We start from the raw sequence: 24,491 nt of genomic DNA on the forward strand, positions 1-24,491 counted from the left end.
CTTATTCTAGGAACTTTTTAATTGCGTCATTTCTTATTTCTATTCATGTCAACAATGTTCACACATTTAAAACTCTTCACATATTCTTTCACTTCTAAATCTAAAACCTTAAATCAGGTCATCTAATTTACTTTGGTGGTCATAAATCATAATAAAACACTACAATAATGACCTTTTCTTCATACATTTGCACTAGTTCATTGGTGTCTGAGCTAAAATATCTCCTAAATAATCTGGACTTTTTAATGCTTTTCAAAGCAAAAGTGTAAGATTGCACAACACTTAAGCTTTTCATCATAACATGTAACATTTATACCAAACCGAGCGGAGCACGTCTTTGGTTCCCACTCTACAAGTCTACACAGAACATTTATACAATAACCTCACGTATAAGAAAAGACCACCAAACCACACGTGCATGCTACATGCTAAAAACCCACGGAGCTTATCTGGGCTGCAGCAAAGTGGTGGTGTTGATGAGTGTTCAGTTAGACGTGTCTGAGCCTCCGGTACAAGACAGCCGCTGCACCTACGACCATGATGACGACCAGCGTGAGGACACCCACCGCGATGCTCAGACCCATCATGGACTCCGAGTCCCCGCCGGACACGCCTGCTCAAAACCAACACGCGTGTTCATAAGCAACATCATCCGTTCATCATCACGCAGATGAAACCTTCAGGCAATCATTGGAGACCTGATGAGCTCATCCAGTAATAACACACTTCACCATCATAGACACATATTTATGTTGATTGAATTCAACTTTTATATTCCACCTGGATTCAATTATTTTGTGAAGAAATACATGAATTAAGAATAAAACGTGGTCGTACCTTCCTCCTTCGATGTCAGTGCTGAAAGAAGGAGACGAAAAGAGAGAGTTAGTTCTGATTGATGATGCTCATTTCACCACCTCACATCAAACTAAAGCACTACCGAGATGTTTCCTGAAGCTTCTTCTAACTCTATTGATCTGCTGGAGCTGGATGTTCCTGCTGCATGTGCTGAGCTCAGAGTCTGGTGATACAGTGCAGGTAGTAGGTGGACACCGTCTGGTTCTGCTGCTCCACAAACCTGAAGGCCGGGAAGGAGAAGCGGGCGTGGTGACTGTTCCCGTTCTCATGCATAGTGGTCATCTGGTCCTTGAAGCACCTGTTGGACATCAAGAACATGTCGAGACACAACAGACCGCGGTGGTCTCTTCAGAATCAGATCCAAGGACTTACGAGACAAACAGGTTGAAGAAGGTGGAGTTGGTGGGGTGAGGAGAGATGGAGGCGCAGCATCTGTCCATGAGGACCCGGTACCTGGTGGGGACAGACGACACATCAGCAGCTGGACAACTTTCTTTTGTGAGACTCCTGCTTGGAGGACGTGGTGGCCAGAGGGAGCTCTTACTGATCGATCAGGTTGGCTGCTTGGACCTGGACGTAGATGTCGGTGCTCAGCTCCAGGCCCAGCGTCGGGATGACCAGCGGAGTGGTGAAGTTGACATCCTGTCCACAGAGAGGTGCAGTCGCTTATCATTTCACTTTGTATGGCCTGTGATGTCGTCTTTTTCTGGGCTTTCAGCCAGAACTGGCTTGATTTTAAACAAAAGTATATTATAAGTATAGACGAGCATGAAATAAACAAATCTGATTTTGGCACTTATTGTTTTATATTTCACAAAATACCAACAAATCCCAGTTTTAAAGAATCCAAGCCGTGTTTGACTTTAAATGAAAGCTGTCCTGTCTGAACTTACACTGAAGAGCTCCATGCTCAGAGTACTGATGAAGCTTCCATTGTTGTCCCTCACTGCAACGGAAGATGCTGACCTGAATAGGGCGAAGTGTGGTGTCAGAAACTGGCAGGACTCGGACGGATGACACCCGTCACTGGATTCTACATGTCGCTCAACACCAGGTTACGTTCACAGCCTGAAAATCCTGCTTTCCTTTCTCAGAGGCAGCGAGGAAGTTCGATGTGTTTTAACAAAGGCAAGTAACTTATGGTGTGTTCGGACCAAACGCAGAGCACAGAGTGATTACAAACAAAGTTAACGTAAAGACACAAATATCCACAAATTCAACTCAGACGCGAATTCACGTCTGTGAGTTGAAAATATTTAACTTGAGTACCGCGTGGCGGAAATTCACTTTGTTTGGTCTGAAGCAACATTAGTGACCACAACAGTGAGACTTAAAAGGGTTGTTGACGACGTTTTCTCTCATGCAGTTTCTTTACGTTTTACGTCACTATCACAATTGAACCTGCTTTGAAACTTTTAAACAGGAACAAAGGAAACCACAAATCTGTCGGACTTTTAATGGGACAAATTTTCAAACTGAACTACTCCTTTCTAAAACACTGCTGCTGCTGGATACTCACCATCCCGGCGGTCACAGAAACTCTCACTCTCCCCATGAAACAACATGTCCAGGCATGAAGGCAGCAAACATGTCACACTAGTTATTAAAGGAGTACAAGCAGAGATCTTACACGTCCACCTGGGTGTTGTTGATGAGATGCTCCAGAGGGTAAGTACAGGAATAATCATATTTGAGCTCAGCATTATAGGTGACGACTCCTGTAGTTGGATCATGGGAGTGCACCACACCACTGATATTAACCGTCTGGATGTTGGAGAAGTCGGCAAAGATCCCTGTGCCGGCTGCACTGGTGGTCTGGAGGCAACTTTGACCGTAGAGTCAAGCTCAGAGAACAGAGAGAGGATGCTTCGAGACAACATTTGGATCCTCTGACGTCTACTAACCAGGAAGACGCTGCCGCAGGCGCTGGTCGTGTTGAGGGGGAAGGTGAACCTGAGGACAGGCGGGGTGAAGGATTCATCCACGCTGCCTTTACACTCCGGCTCGGCAAACATGTGGTTGAGGATGAGCAGAGACTCGTTGTAGCCGGTGTAGATGACAGGACAGATTAGGATGGCCAGGCTAACGGAGGCTGTGTCACATTCAACAGAGATGTCGGTGTATTCTGTAAGAGACGGAGAGGTGCGTTAGAAAGCTTGTTTTGCATTCCTTTAGAAGTCAAAATGAAATAATAGTGTAGCAGGTGTGTGCTACCGGGGTTCCTCCTGGACACAGATGACTCGCTCAGTCACACCGTTCATGTATAAATGCTTTTTATTCACCCCTGACCCCCACACCAATGTCTCTGGGCCGACGCTCTCCTGCCCTGCCTCCGAGCGTCCGTCCCGTCTCTGTCGTCTTCTTCTTCTTCTTCTCCAGGTCCTGCTCACTTATAAGAGAGACAAAATTATCCTAATTTATTTCAGCTGGGACCCTTGTCCTTCTCCCGGCCATTCCCTGAGCCCCCCCCCCCCCACCACCACCACCACCACCACCACCACCCTCTACCCTCTGCAGCTGAATTAAACCACGGAGGAGAACATGAAAACTGAGAAGTAACATAAACACATTGAAAAAAGCCGAAGCGCGAACACCGTACCTGGATGTCGAAAGTCACTTTGGCACATTAGCTGACCGCTCTTGGCTACCATGCATGCCAAGAAGAGGAAACAGAAGGTTCATGTTTGCCTTCCTCGGTGTGGACATACCTGGAAAAGCAAAAGACAGGAATGCATCAAAGAGACTTTTTTGGATGTTGTAGTTGACACCCGACTCGGCAACCACCTGATGGCCGTCGTCCAGTCATTTTAAACACAAGACGTCAATTCACATTTCATCAAAACCTTCATCTTTTCCTAACCTGAAACACACTGTAGCATAACAGGAAGAACAATTCAGTAATATATAGTACAGCATTTTTGGGGGGAACAGTGTTGTGGTGACACAAAGCTACAGTCTCCAGCTTCTTGTTTTGTGTCAGTGACGCCACCTGTGAGGGCGCATTAGGCTGCAGCTGTTTGTGTTGTCAAGGTGGAGGATGTCATCCATTGTTTGCTTTCCCAAGCAGTCATTTTACAACCCAGTTTCCAAAACAATACTGACGCTGTGAAAAATGTAAATAAAAACAAAATGCAATGATTTACAAATCACATAACCCCATATTTAATTAAATTAGACCAAAGACAACATATCAAATGTTGAAACTTCACCACTATGGGAAAATCTGTTCGGAAAAATAGTGCAACAATCTAAGAATAATGTTCCTCAACGTAAAACTACAAAGAATTAGTGGATTTCATCGTCTACGGTTCATAATATCATTAAAAGATTCAGAGAATCTGGAGAAATCTCTGAACACAAGGGACAAGGCTGGAAACCAATATTGGATGGTGGTGATCTTCGGGCCCTCAGGCAGCACTGCATTAAAAACACACTATTCTGGAGTGGAAATCACTGCATGGGCTCAGGAACACTTGTGAAAACCATCGTCTGTGAACACAGTTCATCGCTGCGTCCACAAATGATGTTAAAACTCTCCAAACAAGAAACCAGATAGAAACATGATCCAGAAACACCGCCGCCTTCTCTGGACCGAGATCATTGAAGATGGACTGAGGTGAAGTGGACAACTGTCCTGAGGTCTGATGGATCACAATTTTAAGGTATTTTTTATGGGAATCATAGACACCGCGTCCTTCAGGCTAAAGAGGAGAGGGACCAGCCAGCTTGTTATCAGCTCAGTTCTAAAGCCAGCATCTGTGATGGTACAGGATGCATTAGTGCACATGGCATGGGCAGCTTGAACATCTGGAAGGAAGCATTAATGCTGAATGATATATTCAGGTTTTGGAGCAACATATGCTGCCATCCAGACAACGTCTCTTTCAGGGAAGGTCTTGTTTATTTCAGCAGAACAACGTCCAACCACATTCTGCACGTATTCCAACAGCATGGTTCTCTAGTAGAAGAGTCCGCTGATAAACTGGCCTCCTGCAGTCCAGACCTGTCAATCATTGAAAACATCTGGAGCATCAGGACATGAACAATACAACAAAGGAGTCCCTGAACTGTTGAGCAGCTGAAATCCTCTATCAGGCCAGAATGGGACCACATTTCACTTTCAAAACTCCAGAAACTGGTCTCCTCAGTTCCCAAAGGTTTCCAGAGTGTTGTTAAAAGAAGAGGTGATGCAGCTCAGTGGTGAACATGATCCTGGAACAACTTTATAGAGACGTGTTGCTGCATCAGATTCAACATAAGTGTATGTTTTTCATAAAACAATAACATTTCTTCGTTTTAACATTTGAGATGTTGCCTTTGGTCTATTTTCAATTAAATATGGGTTTACATGATTTCCACATCATTACATTCTGTTTTTAATTTAGATTTTCCACAGCAGGGATGCTGCTACTCGTCATGTAGCACATTATCTATGCAAACTAATGAATTAAGCATTAAAGGAGTCGTTAATTCCTACCTCCTGACATAAAGCAGGTGTGGAAAAATTCTCCACCTACATATTATTTTTCACCCTGTCGATGTGACCTGTTCTCACATTTCATCCCACCTACAACAAGTCTGTAAATATTTCGGAAAAGTGTACTTTTGGAGGAAGAGCTCAGATCTGCATCCTGAATCACTTTAAAAACATTCTTAGCTCAGGGTGTGATGAAGTGTCGCCATATTAATCCCAATAAATGTCAGACATGTCAATGCTTCTGTTTACATAAAGGAAAACGTGAGAAGACACACGGAGAGATCCGACCCTCAATTTCTGTTGTTGAAGATAATGGCAGGGTGTAGCTCAGTGAATGACAATCGAACATCAGTGACCTTTCTAGTACATTCATCTGAATAATGGCCGGTGTCCTGCTCCGCTGTGGCTCCAGGAGGACGCCGTCACCGTAGGTTGTGTAAAGTACTGTAATCAGGGCATGTTGGCACTTCAGCGCTCACCTTCACCTCACTGCACTGGTGCAATGACAATAAACAGAAATGTACAAGATCTGAAGTGGGCCACATAACTGGTTCATATATCAGCTGCTCAGAGGGGAAAGAAACACGGATCTTCTTCAGCCGAATCCACTGGATAAACCCCTTGTTTCATTTTAATAAATGTTCAAATGATCAAATATGTCACCTGAAATAAAAGATAAAAGAAAAGTCCAAAAGCTGCAAAAACATTTGTGTATCAGAACATCATTTTTATCTTTTTTCCGATCAGTAATCATCTCACAACTATTTAATTATCCAATGTATAAAAATGGCTGAGAATTATGATGACTGTGCTCTTTTTATAATACGATAACATGATGTATGTACATGCATTCTTCTTGTGTACTACTTTCTAAACATGAATTTTTAAACCCACCTGGGAAACATACACCTCATACAAGAATAAAGACGTCTTCAAGGGAGAATATTCACTGTAAAAAGTGTAACGAGATTGTCATTAATATTGATAGATCATGTCATATGTCAAGTTAATACAAAAGAAAAAAGGGCAGCTTAATTTCCGCATCCTAAAATGACTTCTTAACGTGAATGAAGTTGAAGTTTTAATTTAATTATTGTCTCTAATTCTGAGTAAACCATTTCCTCTGAGAGGTTGAGCTGTTCACACGGGTCGTCTATAATATTACTAATATAATATTAGTGTCTTAATAACAATTGTTCGCAGCTGTGGGTGATTGTGGGACTTCTTCTCCCTGAGTTTCATCTGTCAGGCAACATAACCGACGAGTGGAGGAACGCTCTGTGACCTCTGATGCATTTTGTTTATCTACATAAATGTTCCTCTAAAACAGAGCAGAAGATACTCGGTGAGGTGCTGAAGTGTTCACAGTGAGGATAGAAACACAACATGAACCGTGTCAAGAACAATAAATAGCTTTTTCATTTGTACATTATTAATGGAGCAATTTACATTTTTATTTTATTTTCCGTGTGTGCGTGTTGAATAACCTCATGGTCGCCCCCTACTTGTAACTGACTGACATGTCAGCTTTCAGAGCAGACTCATACTGTATGTTTAGAAATATGACACCAAGTTTTAATCACATGTCAAAGTGCAATATTTGCAACATGCACAATTGTACACACTTTAAACATTTCAGGAGTAGATCATCGATGGCATTTTAAGAACACACGTCGGGGATGTTACAAACAGTTACGGGTGTTCATGTACAAATTCAACTTAAACACCTTTATTCCTACCACATCGCATACAATTTTTAAATACGTATTATTGTCATTAGATCAGATCTATGGAATGATTATCAACAAGACTACCTTCTAATATGTAACAATATTAATAAAGATTTATTCAAATTTTTATGTCTTGATAGTTTTAAAATTTAGATTTTATGTCAAAATCAACATTGAAGCCTGAGCTGCTCTGTTAGCTCACTAAATCATTGAAACTCATTTATACAGTGGAGTTTCTTTCATTCTCTGAAGTTACATTTCAATTCAAATGTTTTTAATTTAGTAATTGTGAGTTTCACCAGCATATTAAACACTCTTTTTTTGTCTTTTTTCATGATAATGTGCTGCGAGCCCTGTAACTGATCCTGTACCCTGCAAAGACGTCGGTATAGTTGAGGTATTGACTGAAGTTTTTCATGTCCCCGCTGTGTGGGTTGAAACTTTGAGGCCTGGTGGCTGAAACACAAACACAGAACAACATAGAAAAGTCCTACTTTACTTCTACACTGCTGCACACTGTCAGACCGCGTGACTCTCATCTAAATCAGCACTTTTCTTCTCGTAAAACGACTACATTCACAAACATCCCGCCACGATTGACCCCGCCCCCCCACAGGTGGGCTGTGGAGGCGGGGCTTCCGTGCTCAGTTGAAGGCTGGGTTTCGGACTCCGGACAGGCTGCTGACGGGAGCGCTCTTTCCTTTGAGCAGCGTGAGGGAGAAGATGAAGAAGCAGACGCTCATGACGCCCAGGACGATGACGCCGGAGATGAGCGCGCTCGTCACCGTGTTCATGTGAAACACTGGAGCCTTCAGATGGGCTGCAGGAGCACAGACACAGAAACTGTTGGAACCACTCATACTCCCACAGCAATGTACAATACGTTCTCTTAAATTCAGGAAAAATGAACACAAAGTCCTCCACACGGAAACAGCGGCGAGTTACACACCAAGAAAAATGAAACACGATTTAATGTCATACTGAGATGGTTTGAGCGTTTGCCGGCTGTCGCTCAACTTCAGTTTCCTTCTCTGTGATCACGTCTGGGAACTCGGCTCGTATCAGTGTTTGAACACCACTCTGAAGGGCGGACCAATCAGAGAGCAGTGTCGGTGGTTGACCGCATTTGTCCTGCCCCTCCTTCACTGTGATTGGACGGCTGGTGACAGCGACGAGCGCATTGCGGATATTTTTCAACTGTCAACGACCAGAAAGAAATCTCCGCACGTCGGGTTCAGCACCTCGTCAAGCTGCTGGAGTTCATTTCAACAATTTAAAAAATATGCTGAACTCAGGAAAAAACACTTTGGTTAGGTAGGTAGCTGCAGCGGGGGCAGAGTATCGACCGGGTTCGGCGTGAGCTGATTGGTTAGAATTGACCGGCGGTCTACGGCCAGCGGACGGGACGACTGCAGACGGTTCTCTGTGGAGCGTGAACAGAACCAGATTTTCACGGGGTGGCCAGAGAGAAATACACTTTAAATTGTGTGCACGAATTACTAAATCGAAGCCACTACAAACTAAATCATGCACACGTTTTAATTTATTTGTGCACACAAAATAATAAATTGTGGACACGTTTTAATTTAACTTAAGACAGCTGTAATTCAAGAGATGCAAAGGATTGTTGTTATTAAAAGACAATAAAGATGATATTGAGAGCTTGTGGATTACATCGTTGGCAACATGCTAACTTTGAGGATGTTATCGACTTTATAGTCGGTCAGCTGACATTTGAAGCAGGTTCAGTGACCTTCAGTGACCTTCATGCTGAGAGGAGAAACACTGTTTGCTGTACTGTCTCTATACTGTATGAACTAAACTTGTGTGCACAAATTAATTAGAACGATTGAATTAAAACGTGGAAACGAAATGCTATTTCGTGCACAAAACTTAATTATTCGTGGCCATGATTTAGTTATTCATACACGCGATTAATTTTTTTAATCTCCCCATAAGTTTGGCTACACTTGTGTTTGACAGCAGAAAATGATTGAAGCATCCAAAGCAGCAGGAATCAAACGGCATCTACATCCAACAGCCAGAGGAGAGGAACATTTCTCTCGCTCATAATGTTCTGGACTGGAATCAGTTTCTTTTGTTCTCTCCTCCTGTGAACAATTGGGTTTTTTTCAACCATCATTTTGTGTCATGAAGCAAAATAAGTAAGAAAAGTCTGACCGAGTGAACAAGTGCAGTTAACATACTGTAAATTGCAATATAAAAGTGGATTAGAGTATATTATGGTCTGTACAGTTTTACACAGTTCATCTAATGCCACATTTAAAAGTGAGGACAGAGTGTGATGGCTCACCCAGCTGAGAGTTGTTGGTTGGAGTTTCATCTGTGGAAAAAATTAAAAATGTAAGGGTAACACCATCACGTATTCAGGAGAGCGTCTTCATTTCATGAGACGCCACGATGCCTTTAGACTATCCAGGTCACTCTGAGGAGTCCTCTCCATCAGGGTCTAACCTGAACTCTGACACCATCCAGCACTATATAATAAATCCAGTCTGAGGAACAGGCAGTTACAGACAGTCAGAAATTACAGCAAAGAAGAACTGTTCAAAATGAATCACTGTGCATGTTATAGTGTTTGATGTCGGGATGAATGTTGGTTCAGAGAGGAACTGTGTTTTCTGCATGATATCAGGTGGAAGAGGTTTGGAGGAAGAGTGAAACCAAACAGTACCGCTGCGCGTGATGATCGGCCCGGCGGTCAGCACGGCGTTTCCAGACGCAGCGTTGGACTCCTCCCCCTCCGAGACGTCCCGCTTCTTCCTGCTGCCGCAGATCTGAGAGACACCGCAAGTTAACACGACTGTTCTCAGTTATAGACTCTGTAAGGTGTGAATATTTAATGATTATGATGAACAAGGAGACATGGGCGTCCTCCAGGAAGGAGTCCTGACTGAAGGGAGTCACAGCCTGATGTTTCATCCAGCTGCTCTTCAACACTTTCATTAATTACTGTAAAGTTGAGGTAGACACATTTTATGAGGCAGGAATGTGTGTACTTGATAAATATTCAGTATTTTATTAAAACACCTCAAGATTATTTATTTACCCGGTACTCCAAAAATATGACTCCTCATTGAAAGTTAATCAATGAAGAGATCCATCATGATGAAATGATTTCCATTAAGTTAAATAAAAAGACAAAACTGATTTTGTGAGGACTTGAAGCTGATTATCAGTTGTAGAAGAATTAAAAGTAAAAGTATCAGAACAAAAGTGTAAAATACCCATTTACTACTAAAGGTTCTTCGTACTGCAGTAGAAATACACACGTATTAAGAGAAGAACAAATACTTATGCAGAATGATGCAGAATTTAAATGTTATATACTATAATGTGTAATTTTCATCACTGTTGCGTTTAAGGAAACTACACAAGATACTAAAAGAGATACTAAACGAGAAACTAAATGAGAAACTACACGAGATACTAAACGAGATACTAAATGAGAATCTATGAGATACTAAACAAGATACTAAATGAGAAACTACATGAGATACTAAATGAGAAACTACATGAGATACTAAACGATAAACTAAGAGCGATACTAAACGAGATACTAAACGAGAAACTACATGAGAAACTACACGAGAAACTACACAAGATACTAAACGAGATAGTAAATGAGAAACTACATGAAATACTAAACGAGATACTAAACGAGAAACTACATGAGAAACTACACGAGAAACTACACAAGATACTAAACGAGATAGTAAATGAGAAACTAAATGAGAAACTACACGAGATACTAAACGAGATACTAAATGAGAAACTATGAGATACTAAACAAGATACTAAACGAGAAACTACATGAGATACTAAATGAGAAACTACACGAGATACTAAACGATAAACTAAGAGCGATACTGAACGAGATACTAAACGAGAAACTACATGAGAAACTACACGAGAAACTACACAAGATACTAAACGAGATAGTAAATGAGAAACTAAATGAGAAACTACATGAAATACTAAACGAGGTACTAAACGAGATACTAAACGAGATACTAAACGAGAAACTACATGAGATACTAAATGAGAAACTACAGGAGATACTAAACGAGAAACTAAATGAGATAGTACACGAGATACTAAACAAGATACTAAACGAGAAACTACACAAGATACTAAAAGAGATACTAAACGAGATACTAAATGAGAAACTACATGAGATACTAAACGAGATACTAAATGAGATACTAAATGAGAGACTAAACGAGAAACTAAATGGGATACTAAATGAGAAACTAAGCGAGATACTAAATGAGATACTAAATGAGGTACTAAATGAGATACTAAATGAGATAATAAACGAGGTACTAAACGAGATACTAAATGAGATACTAAACGGGGTATTAAACGAGATGCTAAATGAGATACTAAACGAGGTACTAAACGAGATACTAAACAAGAGACTAAATGAGATACTAAACGAGGTACTAAATGAGAAACTACACGAGATACTAAACGAGATACTAAACAATATACTAAATGAGATACTAAACGAGATGCTAAACAAGATACTAAACGAGATACCAAACAAGATACTAAATGAGAGACTAAAAGAGAAACTAAATGGGATACTAAATGAGAAACTAAGCGAGATACTAAATGAGATACTAAACGAGGTACTAAACGAGATACTAAATGAGAGACTAAACGAGGTACTAAACGAGATACTAAACGAGAGACTAAACGAGATACTAAACGAGGTACTAAACGAGAGACTAAACGAGGTACTAAACAAGATACTAAACGAGGTACTAAACGAGATACTAAATGAGAGACTAAACGAGGTACTAAACGAGATACTAAATGAGAGACTGAACGAGGTACTAAACGAGATACTAAACGAGAGACTAAATGAGATACTAAACGAGGTACTAAACGAGATACTAAAGGAGATACGACGACTTGATGAATATAACAGGCTGATGAGCCTCAGATTGGATTTGGAGTTAGTTCCACATCATTTTTATTAAAAATCCCCTCAGGCCAGTTTGATGAATGTTTACATGAACACTTATTACTATGCAGCTGCTTTAGATGGAAATCAGCTGATAGTTATAAAATACATCATATATATAACTCTATGATCATGTGTTTATTTAACTAGTAATTATAATTAAGTAAATTTAGTGAAGTCAAAAGTACTGTATTTACTTTTAATATGAAGTGCAGTAAATTAAGTTATGAAAATGTGATATATGTATATGAAGTATAAGTACCTCAGAATATCAGTTAAGAACAGCACTTGTACGTGTAAATGTACTTTACACGTACAAGTGCTTTCACCATCACCACTTTGCTAAATATATACATATATGTATACATATATAACTATATATATATATATATATACTTCAAATATTTTATTTTATACCATATTTATTTTTTTCATGTATATTTATACTATACTCTACTGTATGGTATAAGTACCCACATCACTCATAAAGTAATCCATATCACTGATGCTCAATTTCTGTGCAATATACAATATATGCTGGAAATATATCACTGACGTGCAATAATTACCTGTTTTTGTTTACATTACTCTGCATATCAAGGTGTATTTATTTATTTTGTGTGTACAGCTCGTGTGGGTATTTACACTTTTTTTTTTTTTTAAATGTCTTTTTTATTCTACTCTTTTTAACTGCATGCGTATTTGTAATTGTGTCTCTCTGTGTACTTTTCTTTTTCCGACCTGTATTCTTAATCTGTTGTGAACTAAATTTCTCCACTGCAGGATTAATAAAGTCTGATCTTACTTTGTGTGTGATGATGTGTTTTATTGACGGTCTGAAAGTTGAGCAGGTGAATCCGAGTTAAATTGTGAGTGTCTTTATGAATTGAGGCCGTAGATGTGTTTTAGAGATCCTGACTACATGTAGAGTTGGTCATGTGTGTAATTATCTCACTGGCATGAGCATCGGACAGTCGTCGGCTCGGCACAGCTTGGTGACGCAGTGCAGGAACACCGTGGACATCTTCTGGTTCTTGTGCTTCACAAAGCGGAACACCTCGAAGGCGAAGCGACCCATCTGGCTCTTCCCGTTCTCAAAGACGCTGGTCTGAGGGTCTTTTTCACAGCTGGCTCCGGAAAGGAACAACGACATTATTAGACAGTAGACAGGAGAAGCAGAGAAACACCAACACAGTCACAGGTGTTTCTTTAAAGGGCAGTCACCTGAAGAAGAGGTCATAGCGGAGGTCGTCGTTGGGGTTTCCGGACGGCGTAGTGTAACAGTAGTCCATGAGAACGTTCCATCTGTTCAACGGGAGACAGGATTAAATCCACAGCTCCGGTGCTGACGTGAACGCTTCATGTGATGCTCCGACTCTTCTCTCCGTGAAGGTAAGAAGAAGACGGACGCCATGTTTGTGCTTTCATCAAATACAACTATGAAATCACAACCTCATCCACCAGACATGACCTATGTGGACGCTACTAATATTATGGTTTTTGTTGTCATATGGCTAGCCTGACATTTATGACACAATAGTTCAACAACAACAATAAATACAGCAAGTTTTATAAAAGAAAACAACTTGTTCTGTAAATAGCTGTCTTACTTATCAAAAACATTGATCTGAAGCTCAATTCCTGGGCTGTTCGTTAAATAGTTTTCTAATAAATGTAGAAAAAAGTATCAACGCATATCAATTTCAGGCTTAAATGAACAACTTCAGGCTAGTCATGGTTCTAAACACCGCTCACTTCCTGGTTAAGCCCCGCCCCATCCGAGTACGGATATGGATACAGATCATTTAGATGGTTTAACAGATACCGATAAGGCTGTACTTGCTCGTCCCTAGCTAATATTAATCTATTTTTTTTATAATTACTTCTCTGACGACAAGTATATATCCATACACATATTACAGCACAGTGTGGACGGTGTTTCAGACGAGGTCAGGGAAACATAATTGTTTTGTTTAAATGTAAATGTCTTAAACCTAAACTACTTTGAATTTGTTGAATATTTAAAGATCCGTCCGTCTGAATTTTTTTTTATTTTTTTTATTATGAACTGATTTGCATGTTTTGGCTTTGTGTAGTGATGCAGTGGACATTATGTCGGATGTTTGGAAGATAATTTGGTTCAGTATGGAGCTCACGAGATACACGAGAAGAAGTTGATGCAATTGTTTTTAAAGAGGACGAAGTAATTGAACATGAATGTGGAAGGGTTGGGACATGATTTTCTAATAGTCATTATGATTCAAAATTTGATTAGTATCTGCGACTATCATTTTTCCTTATTCCCAATTTTTACCGGCGCCTGGTTATCATGCGTTACTCCCGTCAGAAGGTGGCGCTACTGTGCCTAAAACTTCAAATAGTTACGTGCGAATTTCAAATAGTACTTTTGTTTAAAACGTCCACCCCTCGCATGTGGAAATAACACTTTGGTCACTAATGATTATTCAAAGCAGAGCTTTCTCTCGCAACATGAACTTCACTGCAGCTTCAACTGTCAGCTGACCGACTATAAAGTCGATAACAACCTCAAAGTTAGGTTAGCATGTTGTCAATGATATAATCCACAAGCTCTCAACATCGATATTGTCTTTCAGTAACAATAATGTTTTGCATCCCTTCATTACAGTGGAGTTGTTAGTCAGACAAGCTGTGGAGCCGATCCTCCAACAACTCGGCAGGAGACAAACAATTAGATGCTAATTTTATTTGATTCATTGTTTTTTTAAAGTTTTGCAAGAGGTGACAATATTGTTTCATCACACATAGGGACAAGTGAGTACACCATTATCTGTATGTGTTAAACTAACTAAATGATCTGTATCTGCATGCGCACTCAAAGGGGCGGGGCTTAATCTGGAAGTGGGCGGGGACCACCCTGAAGTTGGTCATTTAGGCCTGAAATACGATGAAATAACCTATGTTGTGATTTGGTATATATGTATATATATATATATATATATATACATATATATTTTACTTTATAGATCGTTAGGCTGGTAGTATTATTTTATTAAATAAACTGATGGTGTGAAGCTGTGTGATTTATTTATTGAAATATGCATTCAGCCTGAAACTATATCATCACTGAGATCGGCCAGCTGAGTGAAGCTATTTTAACGAGGAGCGAGCCGATGGAGAACAAGAAAAAAACAACCGGTGGAAGCAGAAAACAGATCAGGAGCTGAAACCTGCAACTCGTCCGGTAAGAGAAAAGTTCTCAGAGTAACTCGGCTGAAGATATTTTACACAACTCTGATTGAAACGAGCCGATGGTAGAAAGGAACCAGGAGAGTGGCGGGTTGTTGTTTATTCATGTGGACGCTGACAGAACGTATGTCAAGCTGCAGCTGTTTGTGTAAACGAGGAGGCGGGGCTTTGTGTGTAGATGTGTGCACACAGCTAGTGTCTGTTAGACGCCTTCGTCAACACGGACATTGACACAATTACTCGGATGATACTCGTACTCGTCTAAAGTACGTTATCCATACCGGATACTCGTTTCATCCCTACTTACACAGTCCCTCCAGGAAATCATGACCTGGATGTCGTTTTAAATGTGATTTAAAGCATGTAAAGCTCTTATTCTGACAGCAGATGTATTCTTTGTTTTTATATTCCAGTCACAGACGGTCTGTTCTGGAAAGATATGCCACTTTAGATTCTTTTTATCACTTTGAGCCCCAAAACAGTAAGAAAAACACATTACAGGTCAAATAGTGCAGCAGGATTATTATCACAGGAAGTCACCACATTACTCTAGCAGTGCTAAAAAAAAATGTATATTTCTTTCTTCGACCTGCAATTTTTTGTAATTCCCGCAATTTTACCACAAATAAAAAACAATTAATTTTTGTAAATCTGCTGCAAAATAAAAAATTCTGATCACATAGTTTTTGTGTCGTTGTTGAGTCTTATAGCGAGTGCGGACATGAGATGTTGTATTGGACTTCATAGTGTCTGTTACATCCAGCTGTGTGTAAAACCTCCGTCGGTCTACAGCCTAAAACGTTACATTACAATTGTTGCTGCCTACGTTCTTCTCTGTTGTTCTGCATCGCGATCACATGACTTCACATGACTTCACATGACATCCGTCTCAGACATCAACACAGTGCGCTTCAGATTGAGGCAGCACAACCACATGGTCAGCTTTAAAGAAAGATCATTACAGTAGGCAACAAAAAGACTTAAAGAAACATCCAAGTTGGCGTGAAGTTAGCAGCGTGTGAAGCTGACCTGTTGACTGAACGTCTACATGCTGACTGACCTCTTGTCCAGGTTGGAGGCTCTGACGGCGGCAAAGACGCGTGTCTTCAGGGTGAGTCCGGCCATTGGGATGGACAGCTGCTGGATGTACGAGGAGTCCTGCACAGAAACATTTCATCACATTTGTTCAGTTTCACTCCCTTCACATGTATCTCCTGTTTTCCATTTACCAGTCGGGTGAATTTAGCCGAAGATTTGAAATGAATTGAGGGTAGATTTAGCATCATTTTCCGCAATTACCGGATTAAAGGTAATTTGCTGCCTACTTCAGCTACATAAAAGGACATCTGAGACTCTGGTATCATTGCTACATCATACATGGATCATCATTCTCAGAAATTGATGCAATTAAAGGTATAAAAGGTGCAGATTAACATGAGCTGCAGAGCCTCTGATGCTCTTTGATGATCGGCGGTGCAGCTGAAGAACAGAATCAGGTTTGATTGACAGGAACTTACATTGTAAAGCAGCAGGTTCAGCGTGCTGATGAAGGTACCGTTGCTCTCCTTCACCGAGATCGCAGCCGCCGACCTTCAAACCAGAGCAAATAAAACCGATCAAAGCTGCTCTCAACATTTTTATAAAAAACTTTCCATTTTTATCTGATTATAGTTGGAAAATTATTTTGGTTTACGAGTATTCACAACATTAATAATGAAGAGCAGCAGCTTTATTCAGTCAGTCTGAGCACTTATTACAATCTTCAGCTTTAAATCCTGATTTTAAAACAAATCCCTACTTTCATGACAAGATGTGCAGGTTTGAATTCAGGCTTTCTCTGTCCATCAGATCCTTTAAACAGCTGTCAGATGCAGGAGGCGACATGAAACGTCATGGAAAAAAGTTTACAGCTCAAAAACCTTTGTGAAGCCGAGCATGAAACATGTATGTTCAACTCTCAGGTTGCATTTTGTGTTTGTGTGTCTGAATACATTAATTATGCAAAATATATAAATAAAAGCAACAGAAATTCAGTACTAGTGTGTTATGTAATGATGTATTCTAGGTACTTCTTTTATGTTGTTCACACAGTTCGAACAATAATTATTATAACATGACGTAATTAAAAAACTACAAAATGGCCATACAGATGAATTAGAAAACTCAACACAAACTGAAAAGATTGAATTTGACCGTTTCTGTTGCAGTGTTAGTGTCTTCTGCAGTTTGTTCATCTACTGTATTTAAATTTCCAAAGTGTCTCCTGACCTCTCATCACATTGTTGAACAGACCATCGTAAGACTTTAACATCTTGGACCACTAACAATTAATCAATATTATACGAGAGGGTAAAGCAAGCGCCGCGGTCCGGACCGCATCACCGTGGTGACAATAATCACATTAAAACAGCCTCCAGTGTAATACTGAGATTATACAACAAGTTACCAACTAAATAAAACATGTCATCTAAATGTGTTCATATTGAGGAACAATTCCCTCTCAAAATATAAAACTTTTTGTTAGTGCGATCTCCGTTTCCATGGCAACACGGGGTACAAATAACAACTGAAAAACAATCAGCCGCATCAGTAGACTCTGATGTAACTTACGCAACGTTTACTGCTCCAGGAAGTAGTCGGACCCTTAGCAACCACCTAGCAACAGAGAGGATTTCTAGTCTCCAACTGAATAAATACAGAACATAGAAACACTAAACTGATCACCTAGTTCAGTCTGGTTGGAACAAAGATATCTGATGAACAAAGATATCTGATGATCAAAGATATCTGATGAACAAAGATATCTGAAGAACAAAGATATCTGATGAACAAAGATATCTGATGAACAAAGATATCTGATGAACAAAGATACCTGAAGAACAAAGATATCTGATGAGCAAAGTTATCTGATGAACAAAGATAATCTGATGAACAAAGCTATCTGATGAACAAAGATATCTGAAGAACAAAGATATCTGATGAACAAAGATACCTGAAGAACAAAGATATCTGATGAGCAAAGATATCTGATGAACAAAGATATCTGATGAGCAAAGATATCTGAAGAACAAAGATATCTGATGAACAAAGATATCTGATGAACAAAGATATCTGATGAACAAAGATATCTGATGAACAAAGATATCTGAAGAACAAAGATATCTGATGAGCAAAGATACCTGAAGAACAAAGATATCTGATGAGCAAAGATATCTGAAGAACAAAGATATCTGATGAACAAAGATAATCTGATGAACAAAGATATCTGATGAACAAAGATATCTGATGAACAAAGATATCTGATGAGCAAAGATATCCGATGAACAAAGATATCCGATGAACAAAGATATCCGATGAACAAAGATATCCGATGAACAAAGATATCTGATGAACAAAGATACCTGATGAACAAAGATATTTGATGAATAAAGATATCTGATGAACAAAGATATCTGATGAACAAAGATACCTGATGAACAAAGATATTTGATGAATAAAGATATCTGATGAACAAAGATATCTGATGAACAAAGATATCTGAAGAACAAAGATATCTGATGAACAAAGATATCTGATGAACAGAGATATCTGATGAACAAAGATATCTGATGAACAAAGATATCTGATGAACAAAGATACCTGAAGAACAAAGATATCTGATGAGCAAAGATATCTGATGAACAAAGATATCTGATGAGCAAAGATATCTGATGAACAAAGATATCCGATGAACAAAGATATCCGATGAACAAAGATATCCGATGAACAAAGATATCCGATAAACAAAGATATCCGATGAACAAAGATATCCGATGAACAAAGATATCCGATGAACAAAGATACCCGATGAACAAAGATACCCGATGAACAAAGATACCCGATGAACAAAGATACTGATGAACAAAGATATCTGATGAACAAAGATATCTGATGAACAAAGATATCTGATGAACAAAGATATTTGATGAATAAAGATATCTGATGAACAGAGATATCTGATGAACAGAGATATCTGATATCTGATAAGATATCTGATGAACAAAGATATATGATAAACAAAGATATCTGATGATGAACATGAAAGATATCTGATGAACAAAGATATCTGATGAACAAAGATATCTGATGAACAAAGATATTTGATGAATAAAGATATCTGATGAACAGAGATATCTGATGAACAGAGATATCCGAAGAACAGAGATATCCGATGAACAGAGATATCCGATGAACAGAGATATCTGATATCTGATAAGATATCTGATGAACAAAGATATATGATAAACAAAGATATCTGATGAACAGAGATATCCGATGAACAGAGATATCCGATGAACAGAGATATCTGATGAACAGAGATATCCGATGAACAGAGATATCCGATGAACAGAGATATCTGATGAACAGAGATATCCGATGAACAGAGATATCTGATGAACAGAGATATCCGATGAACAGAGATATCCGATGAACAGAGATATCCGAAGAACAGAGATATCCGATGAACAGAGATATCCGATGAACAGAGATATCTGATATCTGATAAGATATCTGATGAACAAAGATATATGATAAACAAAGATATCTGATGAACAAAGATATCTGATGAACAAAGATACCTGATGAACAAAGATATTTGATGAACAAAGATATCTGATGAACAAAGATATCTGATGAACAAAGATATCTGAAGAACAAAGATATCTGATGAACAAAGATACCTGATGAACAAAGATATTTGATGAATAAAGATATCTGATGAACAAAGATATCTGATGAACAAAGATATCTGAAGAACAAAGATATCTGATGAACAAAGATATCTGATGAACCGAGATATCTGATGAACAGAGATATCCGATGAACAGAGATATCCGATGAACAGAGATATCTGAAGAACAGAGATATCTGATGAACAGAGATATCTGATGAACAAAGATATCCGATGAACAAAGATATCCGATGAACAAAGATATCCGATAAACAAAGATATCCGATAAACAAAGATATCCGATGAACAAAGATATCCGATGAACAAAGATATCTGATGAACAAAGATATCTGATGAACAAAGATACCTGATGAACAAAGATATTTGATGAATAAAGATATCTGATGAACAAAGATATATGATAAACAAAGATATCTGAAGAACAAAGATATCTGATGAACAAAGATATCTGATGAACAAAGATATCTGATGAACAAAGATATTTGATGAACAAAGATATCTGATGAACAAAGATATCTGATGAACAAAGATATCTGAAGAACAAAGATATCTGATGAACAAAGATACCTGATGAACAAAGATATTTGATGAATAAAGATATCTGATGAACAAAGATATATGATAAACAAAGATATCTGAAGAACAAAGATATCTGATGAACAAAGATATCTGATGAACAAAGATATCTGATGAACAAAGATATTTGATGAACAAAGATATCTGATGAACAAAGATATCTGATGAACAAAGATATCTGAAGAACAAAGATATCTGATGAACAAAGATACCTGATGAACAAAGATATGTGAAGAACAAAGATATCCATGTTCTCATGTGTTTTTAACATTTTACCACCATGTCATGTGTTCAAACCAAACCGGTCCAGCTAGCCTCCTCTAGGATTGTAAGTGCGTGACTATCCGTGGTGTTACGGTACGGGTGCTCGGAGCGACCAAAAAGGACCAAAAGAGACCAGACTTCACCAAATGGGTCATTTAATAGAACTATAACAAGTAGAAACTACATTATGTTACATATTATATGAAATTCTAATTCTATATTCCCACTGAGGAGGTGGAGTGATGTTTCTAGTGATGAGCAGGGAGTGATGTCATGATGATTTGACCAATCAGATCTCTGGGTCAGAACCACTGGTTGTATGATTAGTCTTTGTCTCATATATATAACTGTCAGTGCAGCAGAGAGGATGTGAGCAGACTTACGAGGCCAGCTGGGTGTTGTTAACCAGGTACTCCAGCGGGTAGCTGCAGCTGAACTTGTACAGCAGACCCGGCAGGTAGCTGATGATGGTCGGGGGGTCCGGCGTGTCGATGTACCCCGATATATTTCCAATCTGCACCAGGGACAGGTTCCCGTAGGCGTTGGGTCCTTGAGCCGTGGACACCTGCAGTGGACAGCATCACTGGGTCACAGGCCTCCATCATCTTACTGTGGCTGCAGAGCAGAGGGCTCGGCAGCATCAGACGTCCCTCTGAGTTACTAAAGCACCTCACTGCTCCCCAACTCAACACCTCCTCTTCTGAGGAACCGACCCGCTCCATCCAGCAGAACCCTGCAGGACAGACGGCCCGCTCTGCTCTCTGAACTTTCTTCATCCTGACAGGATCTACAGCGGCCGCTTCACTGGGACAACCAGGGCTGGACTTACAACACAACTCATCACCATGACAACATCGATGCTGTGAACACGACAAATGAAACCCACGTCCCATCTGTTCTCTACAAACTGCTGCGAGACTTCAGCTGCTTTTAAAGCTCTCGGCTTCATTTGGCATTTGTTCTGTCTATTTTTAAATTCAGTTTATTTATAGCAGGAACCATGAACAGAATACATTCATCTCAGACAGAGGAGATGCTCTGCACCAGATTTAGCTACGAGCTCATTTCCATCTGCAGTCCCTTGTGAGGAGAAGAGAACACGATATTTCGTTCTACGCCACACTGAACAGGAAGAACATCAGAATATTACAGACATACATAAAGACAGGTTGTCAAATTTAAAATCAGTGCTGACAAGTCTGGTTATTAAAAATATTTTTTTTATCTTGGCTGGAGAAGATAGTAAAGTCTGTGCAAGTTTTTAGATTAACAGGAAGTTTATTCCATTCATTGCTAACTTTAAAAGAAAAATCTGATTGTGCAACGACAGTGCTTCGTTCAGGGACGCTACAGCTTCCTCATCTCCGTCTGATCTGAGTGAGCTGAACGAAGCTCCTCAGAGGTGCAGCAGCAGCATTATTAAGGACATTTGAGTATTAAAATTAAGTTATCATAACTTAATATTTTATATTTAGCAGGTATTTTGCAGTGATGATAATCTCACAGTTTCCTTTCCAGGACTTTTAGTGCCTGTTTGTGTATGTATGTGATAATTATAATATATATATATATATATATATATATATATATATATACATACATACATACATACATACATACATACATATATATGCATACATATATATATACATACATACATACATACATATATATAATCACAGCACAAACCTCATTAGTGAAGTCTATTTTTTAAGCTTCAGTAATATTTCTTCGGTGCTCTTGATTTGTCTTAATTACCTGAACAACCATCATCATCATCATCATCATCTTACCACCAGGGCGTTGCCACAGGACTCCAGCGTTGCCAGGCTGATGCTGAAGATCACGACCGTGGGGAAGGTGTTGTTGTTGATGAACCCTCGGCAGTGGGCGTCTCCATGGCGACCGTTGAGGGCGAGATCAGAGTCCGTGTAGCCGGAGAAGAGAACGGGGCAGAAGTTGATCTTGAGGGTGATGGTCTGCACGCCACAGTACACACTGATGTCTCTCTCCGCTACGACACACACACACACACACACACACACACACACACACACACACACACACACACACACACACACACACACACACACACACACACACACACACACACACACACACACACACACACACACAGGTACAATTAATGAGTGACAAAGTAATTTTGTTTTGTAGATAAAAAGACTTTCCCCTTTTTAAGACAAGTAATTAATCCTGAATCTGCAAGTTATGAAATTTGTATTTGTGGAAAAAAGTCTGAGTGCAGTTTCTTGGATTGGAGTGCAATAAAAGCATGTTGTTCAAGCCACAATAGATAATGAGCTGCTGTGTTATTCCCTCTTGTATGTGTTTCCTTTCTAAGTAATATCCATGTAGTATTTCTGGAACAGAGCGTGAGCCTTTCTGTGTTTTTCCTCACCGGGGAAGCGGCTGTGAAAGTTGGCGTCACAGTTGTATCCGTTGAACTGCGCTCCAGCTGAAGAGGCCTCACTAAACAGCAAAAGAATCAAAAATATATGTTCCATTTCAGCACCTGGAACAGAGCGAGAGTTTAACGTCAGACATCCGGTCCTTCATCAGGAAGTAGCTCCTTCAACACAAAGAAAAATAGTCATATTTTTGTCAAGAAAAACCAAAAGTTCCTCTCAGAGTCCTCATGTCAAAGACGTCTCTCCATCTACAGGTCAAACCTTTTGATTTTATCTGAAGCTTTGGCATCAAAGTTATAAGAAATAGATGGTTTGGATCATTTCATAAACTGTAGTAGCTTATCTTGGTCCCATTGTCCTGTGAAATCCTCTTATCACATAATGGTCGTCAGTCCCGGACAGACTCGGTCCAGATTACATTAAAGGAGTTCGTTCCTGACAGCCGCAGGTAGAAAACACCAGAACCACTCACCCTGGTTCCTGGAAGCCAGCGAGTCAGCGGTTCTCCATAAGCTTGGGACAGGCGATGGAGTGGTCCGCACAGCATCCCTACCCAGCAACTGGGAACGGGGCTCGGGAGCGGGGGGGAAAAAGGGAGCCTACACATAAGAGATTCATTATTTGAACATGTCAACAAAAAAGGACTGTCCAGAGCCAACATGGGAAAGTCCATCAAATCTGAATGTGTTATACAAATCCTTTCACGGCGGCAGAAACATGAGCAGGTTTTGAAGTTTCCCACTCATATCCTTTCGGCCCAATCTGGCTCTGTCACTGCTCACAAATGGTTTGACGCCGCATGAGGTCCGGCGGCGGTGGGGGGGAGAATTATCTTTTCATCGCTCCAGTGGCCCCGGCCTGCTGACTGAGCCCTTCCTTTCTCCAGTCGGGGAGCGCTGAGCCACCGCCGGCCCCCGGCCCCGGGAATCCACACTCTTCATGCTTTGTGCGCAGCAGTTCTCAGTCAGCACAGCAGCAGGCGATCTGCTCGGCGGGGCCGCGAGCTGCTGCCGGCCTCCTACCTGATCCCCACGCTCGGACCCCGGTCACAGGACTCCCACCAGACCCACACAGAGCCCAGTTCATGGAGTTCCAGGGGATTAGCCCGGCCTCCATATGGACAGCAGCCTATGTGAGGGATCCTGTGAATATGGAACATGAGATGGAGGAACATCACAGTGGCGGGTTCAGAACAACTGGAGGT

General features: G+C 40.1%; 1 protein-coding gene and 1 pseudogene across 1 annotated transcript; both read right to left on the minus strand.

Moving 5' to 3' along the window:
- Nucleotides 1-488: 488 nt before the first annotated feature.
- Nucleotides 489-7,604, minus strand: LOC138614168 (zona pellucida-like domain-containing protein 1; annotated as a pseudogene).
- On the minus strand, nt 6,878-23,809 carry LOC138614169 (zona pellucida-like domain-containing protein 1). The gene is made up of 11 exons (XM_069687429.1): nt 23,760-23,809; nt 23,278-23,391; nt 22,652-22,872; nt 21,242-21,423; nt 16,804-16,876; nt 16,347-16,444; nt 13,283-13,363; nt 13,014-13,185; nt 9,761-9,863; nt 9,380-9,409; nt 6,878-7,885 (listed from the first exon to the last, which is right to left on the minus strand). The coding sequence occupies exons 2-11, from the start codon at nt 23,381-23,383 to the stop codon at nt 7,710-7,712; spliced, it is 1,242 nt and encodes a 413-aa protein (XP_069543530.1). The 5' UTR covers nt 23,384-23,391; nt 23,760-23,809; the 3' UTR covers nt 6,878-7,709.
- Nucleotides 23,810-24,491: the final 682 nt, after the last annotated feature.

Source organism: Brachyistius frenatus, unplaced genomic scaffold, assembly GCF_029030835.1.
Source record: "Brachyistius frenatus isolate BFR_SWC_R1_liver_20210118 unplaced genomic scaffold, ASM2903083v1 Contig_462, whole genome shotgun sequence".
Lineage (NCBI taxonomy): Eukaryota > Metazoa > Chordata > Actinopteri > Embiotocidae > Brachyistius > Brachyistius frenatus.